Source organism: Chelonia mydas, chromosome 4, assembly GCF_015237465.2.
Source record: "Chelonia mydas isolate rCheMyd1 chromosome 4, rCheMyd1.pri.v2, whole genome shotgun sequence".
Classification (NCBI taxonomy): Eukaryota; Metazoa; Chordata; order Testudines; family Cheloniidae; genus Chelonia; species Chelonia mydas.
Genome location: NC_057852.1, coordinates 87797051 through 87820955, shown reverse-complemented (window position 1 = coordinate 87820955; position 23905 = coordinate 87797051). Strand labels below are relative to the sequence as shown.

The following is a 23905-nucleotide window of genomic DNA, read 5'->3' as shown; positions in this document are numbered from 1 at the left end:
TGACTGGCAGCCTTGGAGGCTGAGACCCTATATTTATTTACAGAACAGATACAGCACAGGCAACAGCAGAACAAGATTCCCCACTCCGTCACCCCAGGGTGCTTCAACGGGGACATGCAGGGAGCATCCCTGGAAGAGCAAGGGTAGTTCACTTGCCATGCCATTCTTTGGCCTCTCACTTGAGAGTGCGATATCTTATGTCAGTAAGGGCCAGATTTCTAAACATATTTAGATGTCCATAGAAGCCGATAAGGGCCTAGTAGAATTTTCTAAAGTGCCTAGGTGCCTAAATACCTTTAAAAATTTGGCCCTAAGTGACTGTTTTATTATTAGTGATGTGGACACTTATTTATTGGGCACTGGACTGAGATCATCACATTTATTTCATATTGGACAGCAAACATCCACAGCTAGTGGTGTGTCTTGGTTCCTAACTGCAATATTTAGGCTAGGTTGAACTGCTGATCTGGAGAGAAAAGGCCCTATATCCCATTACCAATCCCTTAAGTCCCCCAGCCACAGCAAAGCAAACACTTGACTTTTATGGTTGGATTCAGTTTCAAGTCTGTTTTCTTTCCAGTGTTTTGTGCTAGTTATAAAAGTGGTTTTCAGTGTCAGCTTAGAACCATGGCACATTTTTATTAGCGATTGTTATCCCTAGAGATGGGCAATATCATCCTTGTAAAATATTGTAAGATGAGATTTAAACGATAAAACCATCGAGGCAGGAACACTGTTAGCAAAGGGACCTGCACATCAAGAGAGTGAGAATATTCATACTAGGAAGCAGCAGCAGATCAGACCTCTTCCCTTTAACCAAACCTTTTCAAGGGCAGGTTAAAAAATCTCGCTTGAAGCAGGCTCCCATTGGCTCACCCCAAAAAACCTCCAAGCTCCCTCGCTCTTTGGAACACCACCCCTTTTAAGTTCCCTCATGCATATGACTTCCAGTGCCTTCCTTCCATGTGACTACCACTTCCCCAGAGACATTTTCCATTCTCCTCTCCAACAGCCCCGTGGCTTGCTCCCTCTCTCGAGTTCGCTTGCCTGCCTTCCCCCAATTTCTCAAACACCACTGTACTCCACTGCAGTATTACTGGGATCTTTAAAGATTCCTGCTTTTTAAAATACCTATTGTTGCAACCACAAACCAAAGTATACTCATGCTGCACACTGCATTTAAAAGTTATTCAGCACACTCCTATTGCATATATACTACTCTGTGTATGCATGCCAGGTGGAAGCATCTTAATCAGATCACATTGCATTGAAATCCCATTGTGGGCATTACTAATCACATACTGTATTATCTTAAAATAATGATATGGTCTCAAACAATATGAATATATACATATGCTGTAAAACTAATCTGTTTAGTCGAATAAATTATATATACACCAAAATTAGCAACTGCATTTGGGAAAAAATGATTGTTCAAAATCTATGGAAATCAGTTCTTGACTGTGTGGCTTATCTGCCAGCTGACAGCTATTACACTTGAATGACACATATCCCAGAAGTAATATACTGAAAGCAGAATTGCTGAGAGCATCATAATAGCACCAGCCAATGCTAATGAATCAATGCAGTGATGTCACTCATGGAAATAAAAAAAGCAGCATTTCCAAGCATGATATACAAACACTCACAGTGTTTGGCCTATATGTAGATGGCTAAATGTGGTATTGTAAGGATTTCAGGGGTAACTATGGCAGTTCAGATAGAAATAAAAAGGAAAGAGTGAACTAACAGAGGTAAGTCACAAATGCTGTGACTTTAAATCAATGTAACAGTCACCATAGAGTTATGAAGTACAACATTTGACTCTAAAGCAAGACTGGATAAGAGAGTTTCTAGAGCCTTTTGTAAAAGCTACATTTTGCTTCCAACCATAACAAAAGCTTACGGAGTGTTAATGTTACCAAACAGTGTACACAAGGGAGTGATAGCCACAACTCAGAATGCTGTGTTGGCATGCAGCAGTTTGGACTAGCTAGTTCATGCTTTAGAGGTTGTGATTTAGTGAAACAACCACTGAGACACTGAAGATCTTGTCTGATGGTAAAACCACAGTTCTATAGAAACCAGATTTCTGAAAAAAGACAAGAGTAGCTGGGCATTATTGCTCATTGTGGATGTTAGCAGATAGATAGGCAGAGAGTAGAACCACAATATGACATAGGTATTGGATAGAGAGAATAAGGGCTTGTTTACACTGCATGTTAGTCCGCACTAGGGGGGTGTCATGTGCTACTTGTACTGTGTGGACCCTGTTGGCACTCACTAAAAGTTACGTAATGTGCATTAATGTGGTATGATTTGAGACAGGACTAAATTAACACACACTAGGGAACTGTTAGTGAACCCCTCCTGGACCCACACCAGCCAGCTAGTGCGCAGCAGGCTAGAGTGCACTGGAATTCACACCCTTGTACTAATACACTGTATAGACAAGCCCTAAGCAACGCAGCCAGCAGAAACAGACTTAGGGCCCAATCCTGCAGTCCCATGATCAGAAAAACTCCTCCTATGGAAGTCAATGGGAGTTTTGCTCCTGCTGGGATTGTGGGATCTGGCCCTTAGAGTTTTGGAATTACTCTCTTTTCCCCTGTCTGAAGAGCCAGTGAAGTTCTGTTGTTGCTCTCAGTCTGAAAACGTCAAGAGCTTCTGCTATCTTCATACCAGCAACATTTTTTTGTGAGAACTCGCTCATGGGGCTTTGCTGGAACTCAAATAGCTGCTCCCTGTACTTCACAGCACCAGTAATATAGACATTTTAGAATTTCTTTTAAAAGTTTTCAACATTTTCCTCCCCATTCCTTTTAAACAAAGGCCCTATACAGCTGCAGACATCGCTTATATCTAAAGACCACCTCTGATAGTTGGTACTAGCAAAGAAAAAAACCCCAAAACAACAAACACACACACACTCACCACAACAAAAAAGGAAACCCCGGGAGGGTGTGCTTACTGATTTGGCCATGATAAAAATAAATGAATAGAATAGAATAAAAAATTGTGATCAAAGGCATTGGTATATATATAAACAAATATAAGGAACATCCCAAATTCACAAGGCAGTAATTTTCAGATCTTAAAATGAGTTTACATCCAAATGGTATGTTTCCAAATTATTTTGCAGAAGCATTTGCAACACCTGGCATCTACACAGCATTCTGAGTGATATTTACCTTACTGCTTCAATAAATCAGCCATGAGGTTACATGAGAAAAGGTTGACAAAAAGTGAAACCAAACCCTGTAATTTGTGTACATCCTACCTTTCTTTTGCGCAGTTTCACTTGATTGTCTGTAGATTCGTGGGTGGACAGACTATCCTTCAAATGTAAACACTGCGTGCCTTCCACCGGACTGATATTTGTAAGGCATTTTTTTTCAGGAACCACTTGAGGTTCTGTGTAACCATTTTCATCCAGTCCTTTTTCCATTGACATTATATGGGAACTGAGAGGAGATTGCATAAGATAGTTGCTGGAATCTGCTTTTGAGAAGGGTTGTCTACCACTGCCAGTATACAGACCAGGAGAAAACTCACCCTGGACCACATTATAGTCAGCCTTTTCATGCCCATCTTTAGGAGCATCACACTTCCTACGCTGTTGTGCAATTACAGCAGTATGAAGCAGTTGTTTCTCAGGCATAATTTCCTTCACATTCAGAGAACTGGAGAGATTTTCTCTTGGGGCATCTATTACTTCATTTAAGCCTTTATAATTACAAAGCTCCAGGCTTTTCCCAATACTGCCACAAATGTCCTCCTCTTCCTTCTCTTCGCTGGGGACTGTGTCATAGTCAGGTTCACCAATATCTCCTATTGTTTCAGAAATGTTAGATTCCCTGTTTGTTTTAATCATTGCTACCATCTTTGTTAAGGAGCCTGCTCCTCCTAAACTCTGCTCTTCATCTGTTAGTTTCCTTCCGATAGTGAACTGGTGGTTAACTTTATCCAAACCGAGATTTGAAACGTCATCGTCATCACCGTCAGAAATATGGACCAAAGTTTCTGTGCTGGCCTCTAAAGAAAGAAAATGCTCCTCATCCTCATGGTTATCATTTTCATCCACCTCTTTTGAAATGTTGCTAAGCAGCTTTGCAGGGAAGCCAATCAGTTCTCCACCATGACAGCAGTCTGGTAAAGAAGCACATTTTTCTTTCCGGTCCACATTCAAAACTTCATCTTTTTCCATACTTGCCTGAAAGTTATCAGCTACAAGTCCATGATGACATGCTGTATTATACTCAACAGAATTAAAAGGCAAGCCCATCCACTGGGTCACATGTTCTTCCCAGCTTCTCTTTCTGATTGCTAGAGACATGTCATAATAGTTCAGCAACAGGCTGCGAGGTACATTCTATAAAGGACCAAAGGAGATGTCATGACTGCAGTGAATTCCAGAGGGAGAGAAAGTTTCATCATTTTAACATCTGTAAGAAATGAGAGAGATTGGGTTATTGATTCAACTCTAAGTAAGACACAAGAGTAGGAACAGCTGAAACAAAAAAATGTAAAAACAAAGATAAGAGGATGGGGTTGGAAGGGAGGAATTTAAAAGGATGTTTTGTGAAATAGCTTTAATAGTTATCATACAAACTTGATGGCAGCTATGATTTAGCATGGCTTACTTTCTGATTACTCTCCAATACCAAGCAAACAGAAATGGTATAAACAAGCTAATGGACAGGCAACTGGCTTCATAGGCCAGATTTTGACAATGAGTCTCTCTTCACTATTTCCGTCATAAGATATCCATTTCCATGGTTATAAAATGTACTAAATCTTGTGACTCCTAGAACACAAAGTAAGTTTGCATTTCTTCTTCATGAAAATAAACCCATTTAGTGCAGCTCTCCGGTTACTGTCTGAAGGCTTGGATCTGAAGTTGATGATTATTCAGAATTTCACAAATATTATAAACCTCTCTTTATCGTGCTGCTAAATTTCAGCCCAATCCTGCAGCCATTTACTGGCTGTCGTTCTTATTAATATGAGTAGTTTAATTGGTTCCAATGAGACTAGTTGCAGTAGTAAGTATTACATCCAGAAGTTTTCAGGATTGGGCCTTTAAAGGGGCTAAAACCTCAATAAATCAGGGAAAACTAATTTAACTTTCTGGCATATTTCTCACTTCAAGTAGCTCTAGAATTTGAAGGAAAATGTGGTTTATTAGTGGCCATACACCAGATCAAGCCATGATCTGTCATTGTCATTCATATGAACGAACCCTTAAGCCCCACAACTTCAACTGGGCTCTGTGCAGGGAGAGAGATCACCTGTGTGCATCATACTGAAAGATCAGGGCCTTAGTCATTAGAGTGCTCTGCTATTTTAATGAGCATTTGCTTAAATTTTCACTAAGACATCTTTTACAAGTCCCCTAAAGCTCTATTAGTTTGACTGTGTCCCTTACCCATGTTGGTGAGTACTTACTCACTTAAGTGTCCCCACTGAGATCAGGAAGGTTACTTTCATGAGTAAGGGTTCCCCAATTGGTCCTTGTATCTGATAGTTCAGATGGCAACATATGTACATTCATCTATTCGCTTTGACATTTAAACATATGAACCATTGAGCAAAGAAAATACGTTACAGCTATTTAAATTATGCATATAATACAAGATGGAGCAACAAGTTTTTTATCAAATAATGAAACAAAATGACTGGCCTGTGAAACATTGCAGGTTCAAGGAGCAGACACTTCTACTTTTCACTCCCTACATAAGAACTGTCAGCACTTAGCACGAATCTGCTTATTGATTTCACCAATAAAGAAGATTAACTACCGAGTTTGTTCTGGGTCATTTCAGTCCACTACAGCCGGCTCTGATTGCCCACAAGGCTGGTCCTGACAAATCACATGCCTGAAGGTATAAAAGTAGGCTGCTTGAAAGAAATGCAGAATTACGACTGTGCAAACGAGTCTCTGTAAATTATGCCCTGACAAAGTGACTTTTAGAATGGACTTGTGCACACCCCTGAGATCTTCAGCTTCTTTTTAAGGATGGCAAGCTTCATGTCACGTTTTCCACCTTTGTGGAAGTTTGTTCTTAAAAAGAAAATATAGTCATAGGGTAACAGAATTCCGGCACAAGTCATTAGCGTGTGGGAGGTGGAGGAAGATGGGAAGAACATGCAGCCAGGCAAATCCCTCTCCTCCCCCTAAAAAAATGCACAGCCCCAAAACTATTTTCACAGGCAAAATTTGGAAGTAAGAGGCTGACTCTGCTTTAAGATTCACTTTTGCTTCCTGTGAAGCACTTTTCATGGGGGCATCCCAATGCATTTTAGAAAAAAAAAAATTAGTGCTACAACATCTGTTTTATTTTCATCAGTGCAGGTGGGTAAATTGAAAGTCCAAAAAGGTCATGTAGTTTTCCCATGGTCACACAGTGAGTTTGTGGCAGAATCAAGAAGAGAATCCAAAGTCCTGAGTGTATAGCGCCAGGCGATGCAATATCCAAAGGACAGTTATACATGTCCTCCTAGACATTTGTTTGGTTGGCAGTCTGAAAAATGCCAGCGTTCTAAGGGTTAATGGGTATGTATTACTCCCATTGCTGTTAAATGGAGTTACATGTGTGCAGCGAGGGCAGAACAGATCCCTTACTGTTTTTCGGTTTTGCATGTGGCGGGTTATATTTCATGGGGGATGAAAAACAAATAAATCTCACTTTAGGAACCCTTCTGTTTTGCTTGTGCTATCACAGTCGCGTTGGCTGTCTAATGGATAGCAGACAAAATGATTAAATAAGAGAATATCAGATGTTTTGCTTGAAATTCAAGACAAATAAATATATGGCAAGGGCACTTCCATTGTTTCCCAAAATATGAGATTACAGTAACGTGGAGTGTGAAGATTTACCAGACACATACAAATCTAGCCAGAAGACTAAGCTTACTAGTTAGGGAGGCCCTTCCATCCCTCCTCACAGAGCAGTGACCCCATAGATCAGTGGAAGCCCAGTTGCCCTATCTTCTACTAGAATAAACCTATGGAGCCTGCTAGGAATTCCTTCTCTCTCTAATCCCCTGGGTACTGTAAGGGGAGGAGTCATTCTACTCTCGTTTCCTACCCTCATCTTCAGAGAGCTCTCCTCCACCCCCGTCTATCTCCTTCCCATCCAACACTTTCCAAACATGGTATCCCCAACATTTGTGAGGAGGACATGATCCCAGGGCACAATATGGGACAGGAGCCACCAACCTGTGGCCAGGCCGGGATCTTCCATCCCCCCCCAAACCCTTCCAGAATCAACACATCAAAGGAGAGTTTTAGATAGACAGAGCAATACAAGTCAAAGGGTGATTCCCGCACCATCTCAATAGAATTCACTTATGTCTTGCTCAGGCTGTAGATGGGAGGCACTTTGTACAATAGGATAGACTGTGGTCTTTTACTCTATGACACACCAATAAAATAGTCATATTAGATACGCACACATGTAGGAGATCAACGAAAAATATGTATTTTGGTAGTTTCACCTTCATTTGTGTGTTGTCCCCACCTTGCAAACATTATTTAAGAAATGGGACTGGTATTAAGACAGAAGGTTGCGTACAAACAGTTCAACATAAAACTTAGCTCTTAGCTCCCTGCTCTGCTCATTACATTAAGTCCCTCTTGCTCTCTCTTGCTTCAAAGAAATACTCTGCCTTTTAAATTTTTTTCAGTTTTTGTGTAAAAAAAGTTTCTATGCCTAAATTAATTACACTCAATTGCATGTACCATAATACAGTACTTTTCTGAATCAATCATTTCTGATGTACCCTGACTGCCATGTAAACATTTGTAAGAAACTAGAAAATTAATTTGTCACATGCATATTTCTTTATTAAAGCAATAGAAAGCAGGCAAATTGCTTTAACTTGCTGCCAATTGTTAACACATCAACTTAGTCGTATTATATTGCTAAACCCAAAAGAAAGAATATTAAACTGTTTTCAATAGTGAACATGAAATGATGAGAGTGCTATGCCCATAACAGTGGGAGCTAACCCCAAAACACTAACATTGTTACCAATAATACCCACTGGTAATATAGAAAACAAAATCCCACAGAATTCTTCAGTGTCCTGGCAATATACCCTCTAGATTGCTGACCAACGCATTGGAACAGAGCACAGCCTGAATCAGTGAACCTCTTTCTGGTTTTAGTTGATCCCAGTGCATGCTAGGATTGGATTTGGAGGAGTAAAATCACTGTTTTCTATACAATTATGCAATGAAGAAATTACTGAATATTTTATAGGTGACTATCACCTCTGTTCTTCCATTTAAAGAGCTCCCAGTAACCTGGGATACACCAGACACCCAGCAATGTATACACTGACTCTCTGGTGTTATTTGCAAGTGCAAGCAAAACTGATATAAACCAAGTTTAAACCACCATAAGAGTGTGCACACATAAAATTGCATTGGTTTAACGTCACACCTTTAGTTAAACTAGTACAATGTTGATTAGAGGCCAGCCCCTAATCTCATCAGAAAGTTGTATTAGAAGTTGAAGCTACAATTTTCGTACTCTGTTCCTCTATAAGAAAAGTCATAAGTGAGCTACGCATTTTCTTTTGTGACAAACAAAAATAAAATCTGTCACTTACAGGAAACAACAAAAATTTTATAATTTCTAGCAGAGTTTGTACAGAAAGTTAGTATTTTCTAACAAAAATCAGACAAGAGGGTAATTAATCCATGAGACCACAGCTAATAGAAGCCCTTAATAAAACTACTCAAGGCCTCATCCCTGGTGACTTTGTAAGGATTTCCTTTTTCCTAGAGGGAATCAGTTTCGTTATCCCACAGGAAGTCATTATGTATCCTCCTTTATACACTTTGACATATAATCAGAATATACCCATTATATTTTACTAGCTGTCAGTGCAAAAATATAGTCCTGTTAAAATTGTTTAAAACTTTTATGCAAAAGATACTTAACATATTACAGAAAACTAGTCTAAGTGTAATCAGGCTGTCCAACAGTATTAAAAAAAACCTCAGAAATTAGATGCATCAAACTATGAAGTAAGCTCGGCAAATGGTTCATGCAGACAAATCCAAAGTCTTGGAAACCAATACTGTTTGCATAAACTGACCAAGATATGATTCCAAACTTTCTCGATATGTCTTGATTTATCTTTAGAAAACAAACATTAACAAGTTGCTTAATTTTATAATGGTTTGCTCCCCTTCAAAATATAGTCTTGCTTCATCATCATACAAAGGGAGCTAATTGGTTAATTTTTAATCTGGTTTATTTCCTGAGTTAGAGAATCAGGCTCCTCTCAAGGAGAAGGGTGGGGAAAAGACTGGATCCAAAGTCAAAGTGACCTAGTTCCACACTCCCCAGGCTTATTTAACATCTCTGTGGGAACGTCTACACTGCTTGAGGTAGTGCGCTAAAATAGCAGTGTACCTGGGGGGTAGCACTGGCAATGGCTCGAGCTAGCTGCCCTAGAACATACCCAGAGGGTCCAGATGGGTTTGTACTCAAACAGCTAATCAGAGCTGTTGCCCAGGCTACCCCGGCTACTTTATTTTTAGGGTGCTCTCTTGAGCCGAGCTAGCATGTGTCTGTCTACCCAATCTCATCTTTCCTTTGCACTCTTTGAATGATCTACTATTGACAGCTAGTCAATAAAACAGAAAAAAAACTATTAAAATTATACATTTGAAATAATCTGGGTCTCTGATTGTATGACTGTTCAGCCTTGAACTCCTCATAGATGTTACTTATTTGTGTGACTTTCCAAGTAATAAATTGTCTACCGAAGCAGCGTGCCATACATATTATGGAACAGCAGCAGCCATCTTAAATGTGTATTCTTTCTCTGGGGGGGGAAAAACCCCAAACCAACAGCTGGCTTAGTCCTGATGCGACTGAAGTCAGGCACTTTTGCCATTGGTTTCCATAGAAGCAGAATCAGGCCCAGCATGAATTTGATGTTGAGCTGCAGCTAGTGTGTCTGAAGGTGTGTCTACACTTTGAGCTGGGGACGGGATTCCTAGCTCAAGATGACATTATCAGAACTAGCATGAGTGAGTGTTGCTGCAGGAGCATGGGTGAAATGGACGCGTTAGCCTCCATGAGTATGAGCTCTCTGAGACCACTGGTATGTGCTTGGGTGGCTAGCCCTTCCTACTGCTCATGCGGACGTGGCTACACTCTATTTTTAGCACGCTAGTTCAATCAGGGCTAGCTAGCATGGGTATGTTTCCTTGAGCTGAGATTTGCCTCACCCCTTTTTCCCCCCAGCTCAGAGTGTAGATGTACCCTAAACATCTAAGGTACCCAGGATGATCATTCTTGACCTGTTGTGGAGTGAATAGAAAAACTAATCAATGTATTCAGAATGAAAACAACACAAAAAACCCCCCACCAAACCTGCAGTGTAAAGACCAAGTTGTTTAGCTATAGATGGTTGTCATATTGAAACCAATTTAATTTGCTTAACTTTATTTCCAACGCCTACCAGATTGAAGCTTCCAATAGAAGGGAAGGAGTGAGACAATTTAAAGAAAAAATGCAATGTGCTATGGTCCTGTTCAAGCCACTGCTGACAATGGCTGTCAGCAACGAGTCCCACTGCTGAATCGGTGATGAAAATAGTTTAACTGCTAGTGTAGATGGGACAAAAAACACCATTACAGAAACGTGACAGATTTGATTGAACAAGATCTCAATTACACATTTATACATAGTAGTGTTGAAAACAGATTTTGTCCCATGTACACTAGTCGGTAAACTCTTTTTCAACACCAGTTCCATGGAACTGACTGCTGAATACCACTGTCAGCAATGGCTTTGTTTCCTAGTGGGGATGAGGTTTAAGGAGAAAAGGTACAGGCTGCCAGTAAAAGCGTGCTAGGAATTCCCATTTGCGTGCAATTGAAAATATCCTGAGAGGAAACTGGGCAAGTGCATCTGGAATATCGCTTAGGATGCAATTGCAACAAATCATGAGAATGGCAACTGGAACAGGCCTTTTGAAGAGACTAGAGAGCAGTGAAGCTCTTATATTACATACAGATTACTCTGTAGTGGCAATACCATGTGCATGAGGACTCAAAGGGAGGTAAAGCTTTCATTCTATTATACGCTCTAATCAGCTGGATAGACTGCTGACAAATATAAGCAGAGATTGTGCAACTACTGTATTTTAGACATATTTTCTCCAAAGCAGCTGAGTGGTCAGTGAGAAATACCAGTTTCATAAAATGCGATTCCATTTTACATATGTTCTTATACCATGCTCATCACCATAGTAACTGAGCACCTTCCAATAGTGCTTAACACCTGTCACATGTGGTTTGTTCTCTCACTCATACTGTTCCCAAGGGGAGAATTGTGTTTGCAGAACTGGTCTGCAGTGGAGGGCTTTGTTTTGGTACAGTTCTGTTCTGGGGGGGGGGTTTGTTTTGTTTTTTAAATTAACACACTGCTATGTGTTTATGTTATAGAAGGCAGGTAGAAGTAGTGGCAGGTGGAGAGGTTTATCCATGTCCTTGGGAGTTAGTTCCACATTTCCAGATTGTCCCCTTGAAACGTCTTTCCGTTGCACAGATGAGCTTTCCCTTTATAATTTCATTGTGCCCAAAGGCAGTGGTTGATAACTTGGCTTCTTATCCCAAAGTTTCAGGAGATCTTTTCAGTATCTTGGGCCCAGCCCCAGTCAGCATATTGAAGATAAGGACCCAAATCTTGAACTTGACTCAACATTCTGTGGGAAGCCAGTGTAGAGAACAGGTCTGATGTTCTTGCAGTAGCCTGCGTTGCTGAGGGAATGTGCCATAGCCTTCTGTAATTGTTGGAGTTTCCTAAGGGCTGATGGCTTTGTGCCTAGGTATACTGCATACTTGCTGTAGTTCAGGTGGGAGGTGACAAAGGGATGTAATAACTGAGTACATGTCATCTGTTAGGAAGGGACAGAGTTTCATAGCCACAGAGATGGTAGAAAACTTTGCTGCAGACTGAAGGTACACCCCTACAAATTAGTCAATTCAAGCAAAGAAAACTGCGTCAAACTTTTCAAAGGTTTCAGAGTAACAGCCGTGTTAGTCTGTATTCGTAAAAAGAAAAGGAGTACTTGTGGCACCTTAGAGACTAACCAGTTTATTTGAGCATGAGCTTTCGTGAGCTACAGCTCACTTCATCGGATGCATAGCATATCGTGGAAACTGCAGAACTTTTCAAAAAGTCTTTACTCTCCCTGTGGGTAACTGTACCTTTAAGAGGCTCGTGTTCTGTACTGTAGAGCTTCATGATGCAGATCTCTGCCCAGAACCATTCCTCTGAGGGATCATTGAATGTCACACCTCCTACCAGCCTAGCCTGAGTCTTGCTTGGGTTCAGCTTCATCCAGTTGTTTTTCATGCATGAGCTGATCTCATCCAAGCACTGGGCCATCTTGGTGTGGTCATATGTGGTGAAGGATAGGTAAAGCTGTGTGTCATCTGCAAATTGCTGGTACTTGAGCCCATGTTGTCTGACTGGTTTATCTGGTGGCAGTCTGTAGATGTTGAAAAGAACCAGAGAGAGAACTGATCTCCGTGGGACTCTTCAGGTGAGGGGTCTAGTGGTGGAGGCGTGGTTTCAATCAATTATTTTTAGGTGTGTCCCTTCCAGAAGGACTCAAACCATTTTAGCGCATTCCCCTGGACTCCTGTGACTTCTCTTAGGTGAGGCAGCATCGTCTCAGATTAGACAGTGCCAAATACTTCAGAGAGATCTAGGAGGATGATAATGGGTTGACTGCAAGAGATCATCATCCATCAGTGCCACTAAAAGCTATTTCCATCCCATATCCTGGCTTAAATCCGGATTGAAGCTAATGTCCTAGCTCTGGCACAATTAGTTGAGCTTTTTGGCCTTTGGCTAGCTTTCTATGAGCTTGCTCAGGAACAGAAGCTTTAATACTGGGTGGTAGTCGGCTAGAACCAACATATCCAGTTGGATTTTTCAGTGTCAGGCGCACAGCTGTGACAGTGAGGGAAACCAAGAGGAGGGATTAGTGATGTCTCATTATGTGGCAGTCCTGAAGAAGTATGTGGAACATAGTGAATTTGATGTTGTGGTAAATGACATTTTTTCCCCCCAGAGGCTAAGGATACCATAACATAATGATGATTGCTTAAGCTAAGTATGCTTCTTGTTGGTTATTCCTTCATCTTTATTATTGCCATTTTCTACTCTCTCGTCTCCTGAAGTAGTACTATCATCTTCTCCTTGTTAGTCTCTGCAGTATTTTCCCATAACCCACCATTCCATCCTAAAGCTTCCTTACTTGTCAATCAAACCATGTCACTCTCTTTCTGAATCCCTCCAATTCCACTGCAAAGTTTGGGTCAAAATCCAAACTTCCCAAAAATTCAGTGATTTTCAAAATTGGACATTTTCTATGGTTTAATATAGAAAATTATTGGTGCTATGATAGCACCTCGAGGCCCCAATCATGACTGAGTCCCTGTTGTTCCAGGCACTGTACAAACACATTGTAAGGAAAAGCCTCAGCCCCAAAGAGTTTACAGTCTAGATAGAAAAAGGGTGGGACTGGAAACAGAGATGCAAAGAGGTAACAGGCACCATATATGAAGTTCATTCATGATGCAAGTTTTTCCATTGTTCAAAGATCTGGTTTGGTCCCCATTTTGATTAAAAAAAAAGGGAGAGAGAGAGAGAGAGATAATAAAATAAGATGACAAACCCTTAAAGAAAAGAAAAGAAAAGAAAAGAAAAGAAAAGAAAAGAAAAGAAAAGAGAGAGAACTGGAAACAACAGTACATTAAAGAGATTATTTGAACCAGCTTTTAAAGATACATATTTCCTAAGGCTTTGGTTTTGTGTTTATGTTCAGTGGTTGATGCACAATCTGCCAAATGGAAAACAATAGACACTTCCAAGTTCAATGTAAGAGGTTTTCCTCATTCAAGAAAAAATCATAATATTGGATTATATCTCCTCTACCACAGGATTACACTTCAAATACACAGTTCCTAAAAGCATCATCAACAGCAGCAAGTAACAACTGGAGATAAACTAAACTCACAATATTTAATATATAACAAATACATTCAAAACATTATGAGAATTAAGAACCACATTTTCAGAATAGTCACAGCCTTACTATTAATTTACACATGGAATTTTGCATACATATGATGTTGGGGTGCAATTTTGGATCATGGTTTTGCATACCACAAAATGTTTGGATTTGAAAGTGGCTCTAACCATTCAACTTATTTGTAAATAACATTTTGCAACCGAAAATCTGAGTTCTACAGCATCCAGTCATTTGCTCACAGAAAATTGAGGGAGCTAGCAAGTAAAAATTGTTTTATTGCTGTAGAAGCAGCACCATTTGGGAATCTTTTATCAATCATGGATCAGTATAGAGCCCTGTAATGAACACATATTACAGTGCTTTCAAATTGACTGATTGGAAAAGTTGACTAATTAATATCACTGACCCAAACTATACTGTTTAACGTACACTGTCACAGAAACATAAATATGGGGCCAAAACCTGAAGTTCCTACTCCGGCAAGTGTCACATTGACTTCAGTAACTACCAGGGATTAAGGACCTCAAGATTAGCCCCCTACAGCTTTCAAGCATCTCTTCCCCCACCTTCCCCTCCCCCTAAATAAAAGGACACAAACTGCAAATCAAAGATAATCATAATTTCTTTGAACCTTTTTTCCCCATTAATACAATGATCATATAATATGGATGACTAAAATTCACAGGAGGATATTCTAAAATATACCTTTTGGAGAAAAGAGTAAGCTTTTTAATAAATCAGTGAATTTTTTTTTCTTCAGATAACTATCATTCCTGGAACGATAGTTTTCACAAACGTCATGTTAAGAGCAGAAAAAAAAATACACTGTAACATTTCTGACATTTTAAATAAAAAATATAATAACTGAAACTACTGAAAAGTCAAAATGGTGATGATTATTTTATTTGTTTATGTTTATAGAAAGGCTAAGGTCAACACCTAGCTGCATGTTCTAGGAACCTACAATAAATCCCCTGTCCCTTCAGACAATTCTCTCCAATTTTGATATGTCTCGGTGAAAAATAATCCTGGCTTAATGTCCTGAAGGTCAATAGGATTTAGGCAAAAATCTTCTAACTTGTCCATTCATGTGAAGATTAATCAGGTTCCTCACAGGTATAGGCGTTCACCTGCACAGAACAGCTTGCAGGATTGGGGCCGTAGTTTTCTTATGTGTAGGATGCATCTGTTCTGTTCTCAGATGCACTCTTTGTCACCAGTCCTCCAAGCATTTATGCACGTGCTTAACTTTACATACAATTAGTTCTACTGTTCTAGGTGTGGCTATTCATGTGCATGAAGTTAAACACATGGGTAAGTGTTTCCAGAATGACCAGATTACATCCTCCTTTTCAGGTACAGTAGAGTGATACAAGAATTTCCAATCTATCTTTTGTTTTAAAGAAATATAGTTGTGTTGACAACTGGAATTAAATGTATTAATTTTGCTTGGATGGTGATACAAGAGCGAAGTATTTGTGATTTTAGCTTTGTTTTGGAATTGAAATTTGCAAAATATAGTAGTTAGAAAATGTTAGGGTATAAACATAAATGGGGTAGTGAAGAGATTATTTGTTTTAAGGATTTCTTCCACTTAAGAAAAAAAGTGGCCAGTTATTAACTTTGCTTCATTTGCTCATAAAAAACCCTCACAGCTAAAATGACAAAGCTGGCATTCTGGTTTTCAGATGTATATTTTTGTTTTCTCATGGATGGCACAGCGCAGCCCCAAAAGATACTGAGTACCTTCTATTACTATTGAAGTAAATGAAATCTTTGCAGAATGTGCTCAGCACCACGCAAGATTGCTCCATCAAAAAGGGGCCGTTCTTTTTATCCTTTGTGGGTTCTCGTCTGTTCATTTGGACTAATGTGTAGAGGTAAGCACGTGTATAAATGCCGGCAGGATCAAAACTGGGGAAAGAGTGTTTGGCTCTGAAGAGAATACAGCATGGAGCATTTTTGCAAAAGCATTAAGACTGAGAATCCCCAGGTATATCAGGTCCTTATTCAGAATCCCGAGGAGTCATATGAAAAGCCTGTCTCCTCATGCTGCTGCCTGGCCTTCTGTTCTGCATGGCATTGACATTAGTTCCCCCAATATGGCTATGTAGGAACCACATCTCTGGGTCACAAAAGGGGAAGATATTGTCAATAGGGCCAGCAATAATGTTCACATTAATTTCTACACAGACATCCATGGAATCCTGATGGGATGCCACAATATCTAGCAGCTATTCTCAGTCTGTTCCCCTTGGGACCAACACTTTCCATTACCCACAGAGCAGTAACCCTGCAGGCATTCATACTGTTGGGCATCCTCTGTCTTAGAGGGATGGGGAAGCATGGGATATAAACCATAGCTTCTCTCGACTGTGGTATTTGGGCCCCTTCTGGAATAATTTCTGCTCCTTTGCTCCCCTTCATGCCACACAACAATGAGAAACTTCTGGACCATTAATCTTAAAACAATATTTGGTAAAAACACAGTTAAAACTTTTTTGCAGCTCTCCCCAACATATTTGAAGTGATGACTCATGTTTAGTTATCTAATTGGCCAATAACTGTATAGAATCTTAATGACGCACAGAAGCGACAAAGAATGTCTCATATTACTTCTGTGCAATAGCTGTCATTCTGGATATATTGAGAGACAAAGGGATATTTATGGTTTAGTTTGCCAAATACATTTCCAATGTGCATAACACTGTAATAGTTAAATAACCTACTATATATATATATATATATAGAGAGAGAGAGAGAGAGATAGTGCCAACTATGTTTATGCCATATAAATTAAAGATAATATCCTAAATTTTCTTTTAAATCTCAAAAAGATTCTTGCTACTTTTATTGCTAATATTAAACATTAAGAAAAGATTTTAATGAGATTCAGTTCAGTTTACGATGATCAATATGTATTTACTGTTTGTTGCTTTTTTCTTTCTGAAATGCTTGAATAGCATTCCACATGACAAAACAGTTATCCAGCTGCATTCGGTTATTTTTAATTCTGCCATCTTGATTGATGAAACCTACAGTTAACACCAGATCTGTCAGGAAATATGCCTTAAAATTTCACTTTTAGAATTTACACTTTTAAGAATATTTTTAAGACATGAATTATAGCTAAGGTCGCTCTGGGAAAAACCACTAGAGACAAAACCAACGGAGGTATAAATGATATTCCTACCTAAAGCTTTGCTTCAGACAATTAGTACCAAGGAAAAAAGCCTAGCCCTAAATGCCCTTCCTGTGGGCAGATGAGGTTTAAAAAAAAAATCATTCACACTTCTAGTTTTCCTATTTTATGGCCATTAAAAAAAAAGCAAGCAAAACCATGCAACAATTTATAATAGAATATAAAAAACCAGGTTTAGTATATCATTCATATTTTTATAGACAAATATAATACACATTCAGAGTTAGTTTTAGATTTGTCATATTTTGATAAAGGTAGTTGTCACAGTCTACCGCTTATTGTGATTTTTTTTTTACCTCCAGTTTTACTCTTGAGATCGTAAACGTAGACAGCTCCACTGCAGGATACTGACATTCAGTTTAACCAGTTACAGAAAATGTCTTGATTTTTCAAATCAGCTTTATTTATTTATCTAAACGCAAAGCATAAAAGATTCCAAGACTGCCTTACCTATATGAAGAGAAGGTGGAAATCACAGACATTACCTCGCTAAAAACTTTGGCCACAAAAAACCCAATCCCTCCCTCCCTCCCCCCCCACACCAAAAAATCCCTCAGTCCCAGTTAGTTTCTGCTAGCATAAAAGTTCAGATTTCGTTGCTGAGATCACTGCTCTATTCTAAGCAGTTATGCTCAATGTGTGATTCTAACAAAAACACCCTCTGCAGCTGGAGGGAGTCTTAACTAAGCAGAATTCTGTCAAGCTTTTCCCAGTGACTTCTGTCTACTAAATTCAGACTGATGTTTTGCGAAAGGGGCCTCAACAACCAGGCCCAGATTGCCTGAAAAGTATTTCCTGCCTTTGAGTAGTATGCATATGTGAAAGAAGGACTGCATAGGGGGCGGGGGGAGGGAAATAAAAAGACGACAAGACTGAACATTTCAAGTCATTTGAGTTAGCCAACTACTGAGACAACTCTGTCAAACTATTAAAAGATTTATGATGCACTTAGAGAATTTAGAAGTATTTTCCATTCCACAGTCGTTTATGAAAAAAATATTCTGTAACTGTAACATACATATGTGACTCCACAATTGTCCCTAAACATACGAGAACATCTTTGAATGTTTCAGATCTTTGGAATTCAGAGCAAGGAATGGGCAAAAAGCAAGCTGGCTTTTACAAAGCTTCTAGTGCAATTTTCACCGTTAAAACCACAGAATTACATAGATAAAATCTATACATATAAACTGAAAACACATTTTTAACCAATGAAATTAGCTTGAATCACAAGAAATGAATGACTGTCATGACAGTTTAAAAGTAGTTATAGCACAAGCAATGGCATATTCCGCTTTACCTTTACTGGGAATCCTCCAGAGTCACACAAATCCAGCTCCGCAAAAGCACAAGGACAGACTCCATCTTGATCATATTAGAATTTTGCTGACATAAAACACTTGTAACTATTTCTTTCCAGTTTGACAGGGTGCCTGAATCACGTCTCTAGAGAAATCCACAGCATCTACATCCTTCGTTCTATACAAATTTTGTGAAACTATCATCTGTTTATCTTTCCTGCTTTCTTCTGCGTCCTCTGAATGATTTCCTCTTAGTTGCTCCAGCCTGGGAACTTGGATTACCATTTGGTTTTGATTAAAACCAGACAGACAGCTCTGTAGAAGTTTGAGAGAGAGCTAATGGAAATCACTAGTATGGCTTTAATTAATGTATCAATTAATAATAAATGTTAACTATTCATATAACAAATGCTACTAACACACACACACACACACAAAAGCAGTATTCCAAGACAGTAAGGGTAATTTTTATGTGAAATAGTACAAAATTTCCCACACCTTTCTGCCATATATTTTACCCTGGTAACAAGAATCATAGAGAGATGCTGCCCTTATAGGATCCCAACAACAGGATGGAGCCAAGTTAAGTGATTTTCTTTTGTTTAGTAAAAAAGAAAGAAGTGTCGTTGCTGACTTTAATTATCTTTTTATGTAGAGGCCACACAGTTTGCCTTTGGTTGATTCATTTAGGGTCCATTCAAACCTATTTTATAGTTATTTCTTAGATTAAATGAGTAGTACTGTTACTGATAACATTAAGTGGAACTTTGGGTCCTTTTTTGTGAAGCTCAGGAAGGAGATAGAGGAGGAAACATGGCAATAACTTCAAAGTTATATCATGAAACTTAATACATCATGCAACATAGTACCTGAACAGTTAGGGCAACTTGCCTTCCTAGCTCTTACCTTTTGGACCTCCCAACGTTAAGAGTAAGATAGTTATTCACAGGGTGATGGGCAGTCTTTGCACTGAATTGTTGCTCCATGGGAATTACAGGTCTATAGAACTTCTGCACTGGTGAGGGTGAATCTCCAACAGCATGTTGGTTTGGCCAGAGGTGGTGAATTTAATCAAATAGGTAAGGTTGAACTCAGCTACCAGTTAATATGCACACATCAGGGGCTAATTTATTGCACCTTATATTCTCAGCACATGGAAGACTTTGGGCTAAATTTTAAAAATATGTTCTACATTTATGAGCATGTAATTTTATATGTGGATTTTCTAGTCCTAAAATTCTGGTATTAGGGCTTAAAATTGGTCTAGCAAAGTTATTCATGCAGAAATGGGGTTGAGGACCCTTCTAAAGTATGTTGCTTGCTGTCAATGGATGAGTCAAGAGCAATGAACAACCTTAAATGGAATAACTAATCAACCTTCTCAGGTGCCCAAAGATAGATGTTTTGAAGTATATACAATAAAAAATAATACACAGATGTGTAACTAATAGGGAATGATATTGTGGCACGTAGTTTTAGCTACCTTAATCTAAACGGGTGATCCAAATGGAAACTTGTAGCTCTAAATCAGTGTATTGTGGTGATTCACAGCCTTTTTTGCAGGAGTTTCAGTCTATTATTCAAACAATGCCTCACAGTGAGCCAAACAGAGCTATGCAGAGACTAGAATCTTTGTGTTAAATTCCATGATTTCGAGACTTGTTTCATTATGAATCCAAAGGAAGACAAAGAATTAAGACATTTCTCTTGAAATGAAATTTCTGAAAAAAAATTTAGTTTCAGGACAATCAAAGGGTTTTGTTTCAATTCTGATTTTTTCCCCCTTATAATGATGATAGGTTATACTTCTATGATGCCCCCTTGGAGCGAGAAGAGGCATCTCTCTTGACCCAGACATCCTTCCTTGGATGATGAGGCTACTTTAGATCAGGTTCAGAGTTTGGGGTACAGCTCTCTGGCTATACTTCTTATGAACTCTGCTCCCTTTCAGGGCTGTAAAATAGTCCAGAATGAAGAAAAGGCAAAATATTTCCACATCACACAAAGAAAGCCAGGTCTCTGTGGCCTCATGCAGGGTAAAGGTCAATAGTCCCTGGAAGCATATCTGGGATCCTTATCTCCTGTGTGTCCTAACAACGAAGGCTGAGATCCAGAGCTCCAAAAAGAAAAAAGTCCTCTACTTCCTCAGATGGCCCGGGTGGCTGGTGCTTTCAGGCAGTTTCCCCAGTGAACATCCCCTGTTCTCTGCGGCTAGGAAGCTCTAGCTCTGCTTGCTCCAGAGTGCTCGCAGACTGGGCTGGGATTCTTCCTTTTAAGGGCCCGTCCTTCTCCAGGCTCACAGGTGCAGCAGGTTGGGACTGATTGTGCTCAGAGGAGCTCCTTAACCCCTCCTTGACTGATGCTAAGCCCCCCCCCCCCAAGTATATAAGAAATTTGAAAATGAAAAGTACATTTTGAAATGAAAAAATCAAAATGTTCTGTTCTGGTTTATCTATCTATCTAATCTATCTATAAACCATAACTTTTCAACCTTAACATCTTTCCTCCTCACCCCACCCCCCCTTTTTTTCCTGAAACAAAATTTCTTGAAAATCAACCCATTCCTGAGGAAACGTCTGGTTTCAAAGAAACTGTATTTTCCAACAGATAAATGTTTCATTGGAATATTTTCAACCTGCTTTACAGACAAACATGGCAGAATTCTGTTTCTCACTGTTTACTGTACTGTTTTGTACCGGTTTGTATTTTTATATTTTAAGCTTATGGACAAGGACTGTAGCATGTTTACTTATTGTTCAGTGCTGTGTACCTTCCCCATTTGTCACTATTATAACCAGTTAACATTTTCTATCAAAACCTTCCTTCTGACAAAAAATTGGGTTTTTGACTAGATGAAAAATCTCATGGAAAGTGTCCTTTCTTCAAAATATTTTGATTTTTCACTGGAAAACTGAGTAACTTCGAACTGAAATAAAAATAAATGGTTTGAAGTTTGTGACAAAATTAGAAATTGTTTTCATTTTCCATCACAATTTTCCACAAGAAAAAAACAAACGTTTTCTAATCAGCACTAATCATAAGAATGGCCATACTGGGTCAGACCATTGATCCATCTAGCACAGTATCTTATCTTCTGACAGTGGCCAGTGCCAGATGCTTTAGAGGGAATGAATATATATATGTACAGCTTACATGTTACTTGAGACCAAATCCAAAATATACCAGATGCACACAAAAAAATTACAACAGGAAATAACAGAAAGGAGGCTGAAATGTAGGAAGGATATATTATGTCCAGGGGATCATAATGGATGATGTTATCAAATATCTGTTCAAAACTATATATAAGAAAATATCTATGATTAATTTTCAATGTTATTACAATATGCTGCTATTTCACAAGATAATGGCTCGTGGAGAGAGATTGTTGTCAGAAAAAGACTGTGGGTGGGGGAAGCTAGACACCAGTAAATGGAATTCTGTTGCTGGCGTTAGTAAAACTTGCTCCACTCCACTCTGTACTATGTAGAGGGATATATATTCAAAATACTGTCTCCCTTGTTGAATTCTAAAAAGCTAGGATTTAGATGCCCAACTCTATTTACCTAAGCGCAAAGCTTACGCAAATTCTATAACATATAATTCTACATGCTGCTTTGCACAACTAGCTCTGTACCAAACAAATATATCTGGCTCAAAGGGGCAGAGGTCGGCCATGTAAATGAAGCCTTGAACATTTATGCAAGGAAGCTCAGTTCTGGTCAGGTAACTTTCAATAAAGAAACTTAGTACGAAAATGTTAAATTTGTTATTGTTTGTTCATGACTAACCATCCTTTCTATTTATAAAAAAATCTTATACAGCGTTTTAAAAGGGAATAAGATGTGGCTGGAATGCCACAACATCACTCACGTTAGCTGTTGCATTTATTCATGGGGTGTTGAAATAAAAGAAGAAAGATTACATAAAGCTCAGAAGGCAATGCGCTAACTGATAGGAACACAGTAGCTACTCCATCTTGGACCTCTCTGAGAAGCAAGGAAGTTTTATATGAACATACCTCAGAACATACCTCAGAAATAATATTTTGGCTCACTGTTAGAAGATATGAGGTGTCAAACACAAGGGTAACAGATATTTAGGGAAAAATAACATTGTGTATAACCTCCCAAACAATAGGCTTACTGAATTCAGCGATAATATTTCAAGAGAACCAGTAACCCTGCAAGTTGTCCTTTTGATATCCAGCAGCAACAGTAAAAACCACATGCTATTCATAACACATTATTATATCAGTCCAGGAACTAGGAGAATGAGCCCACCTACAGTGGACAATTGGCTCAGCCTTTGAATTATAAACATGCCAAGATAGAAATATTACTTCCCCTCTTACAAATGAAATAGAGATATGATTGCAAATGTCATACGTTGGGTATTTTAGCAATATATCCACAATAAAATTGTCTTATTGTTCTTTCGTATTTATGACTAATTAATTTTCAAAATATACACTATCACTGGTTTAGATTTTTTTTTCAAAATGCTTTTTCTGGCAGAAAATGCCAATTTGTAAAAACCAAAACGCTGAGGAAATGGATCGTTTTGATGAAACTTTTACCGGGAAGGTTTTTGAGGTCCAGGATGGCATTTCTGGTCAAAATGAGAGAAACCCAGAGTAGGTAATAGCCCAGTGGTGAAGGTAAACGTTCCTGCACTGCTTGAAGTGCCTCCCACATCCCAAGTGCGTACCCTAACTAGGGCTGGCAAAAAACAAGAATTCTGTCTGGAGAAAAATTTCAAGGTTCAGCATTTGGTTCCACTTTGATATAAAGTGATATCAAGACCTTTCAAATTTTTCATAAAAATATAAGAAAGGGTGTGCCCTAGAATAGCAATAGCCCAGTGATGCCGAAGTAACATGGGATTTTACCTGTTTGTTGTAAGACAAGCATGCATGGAAAGAATTTCCGTACATGAGGATTAGTATAGTAGACAGAAGTGTTGCCTAGGACTCAGACTTATGACACAAATGTCTGTAACATGCAGCTCCAGACCACTGGAGACATATGTCACACACACTAAAACTCATCAGCACAATCCAGCTGCTTTGTCAATGCATTAAAACACAGGACATTGCATTTGAGATTAAAATTTAAATGTATTCTTTTATGTTTCACTGCACTGTTATGAATATTCAGCTTTCATATATTTCTAACGAGTTTTGTGTTTGATCTGATTTTTATGGCAAAATTTGATATACTGGAAACTATTGGTGTCTTATCTACACTGTAAACCCACAAAATCACATGTTAGCATTAAACATTGAAACTAAATTCTATTGTCCATAGTCAGTTTTTACTGAGTC

General features: G+C 38.9%; 1 protein-coding gene across 1 annotated transcript in view; it reads right to left on the bottom strand.

The window, feature by feature from the left end:
• Window positions 1-18854, bottom strand: part of DLC1 (DLC1 Rho GTPase activating protein) — a 356025-nt gene extending 337171 nt beyond the window's left edge. The window contains exons 1-2 of the mRNA XM_043546178.1: window positions 18579-18854; window positions 3281-4445 (exon numbers count right to left, since the gene is read on the bottom strand). Coding sequence (XP_043402113.1) covers window positions 3281-4336 — 1056 coding nt within the window. The 5' untranslated portion in view covers window positions 4337-4445; window positions 18579-18854. The remainder of the gene's footprint in view (window positions 1-3280; window positions 4446-18578) is intronic.
• Between the last annotated feature and the right edge of the window lie 5051 nt (window positions 18855-23905).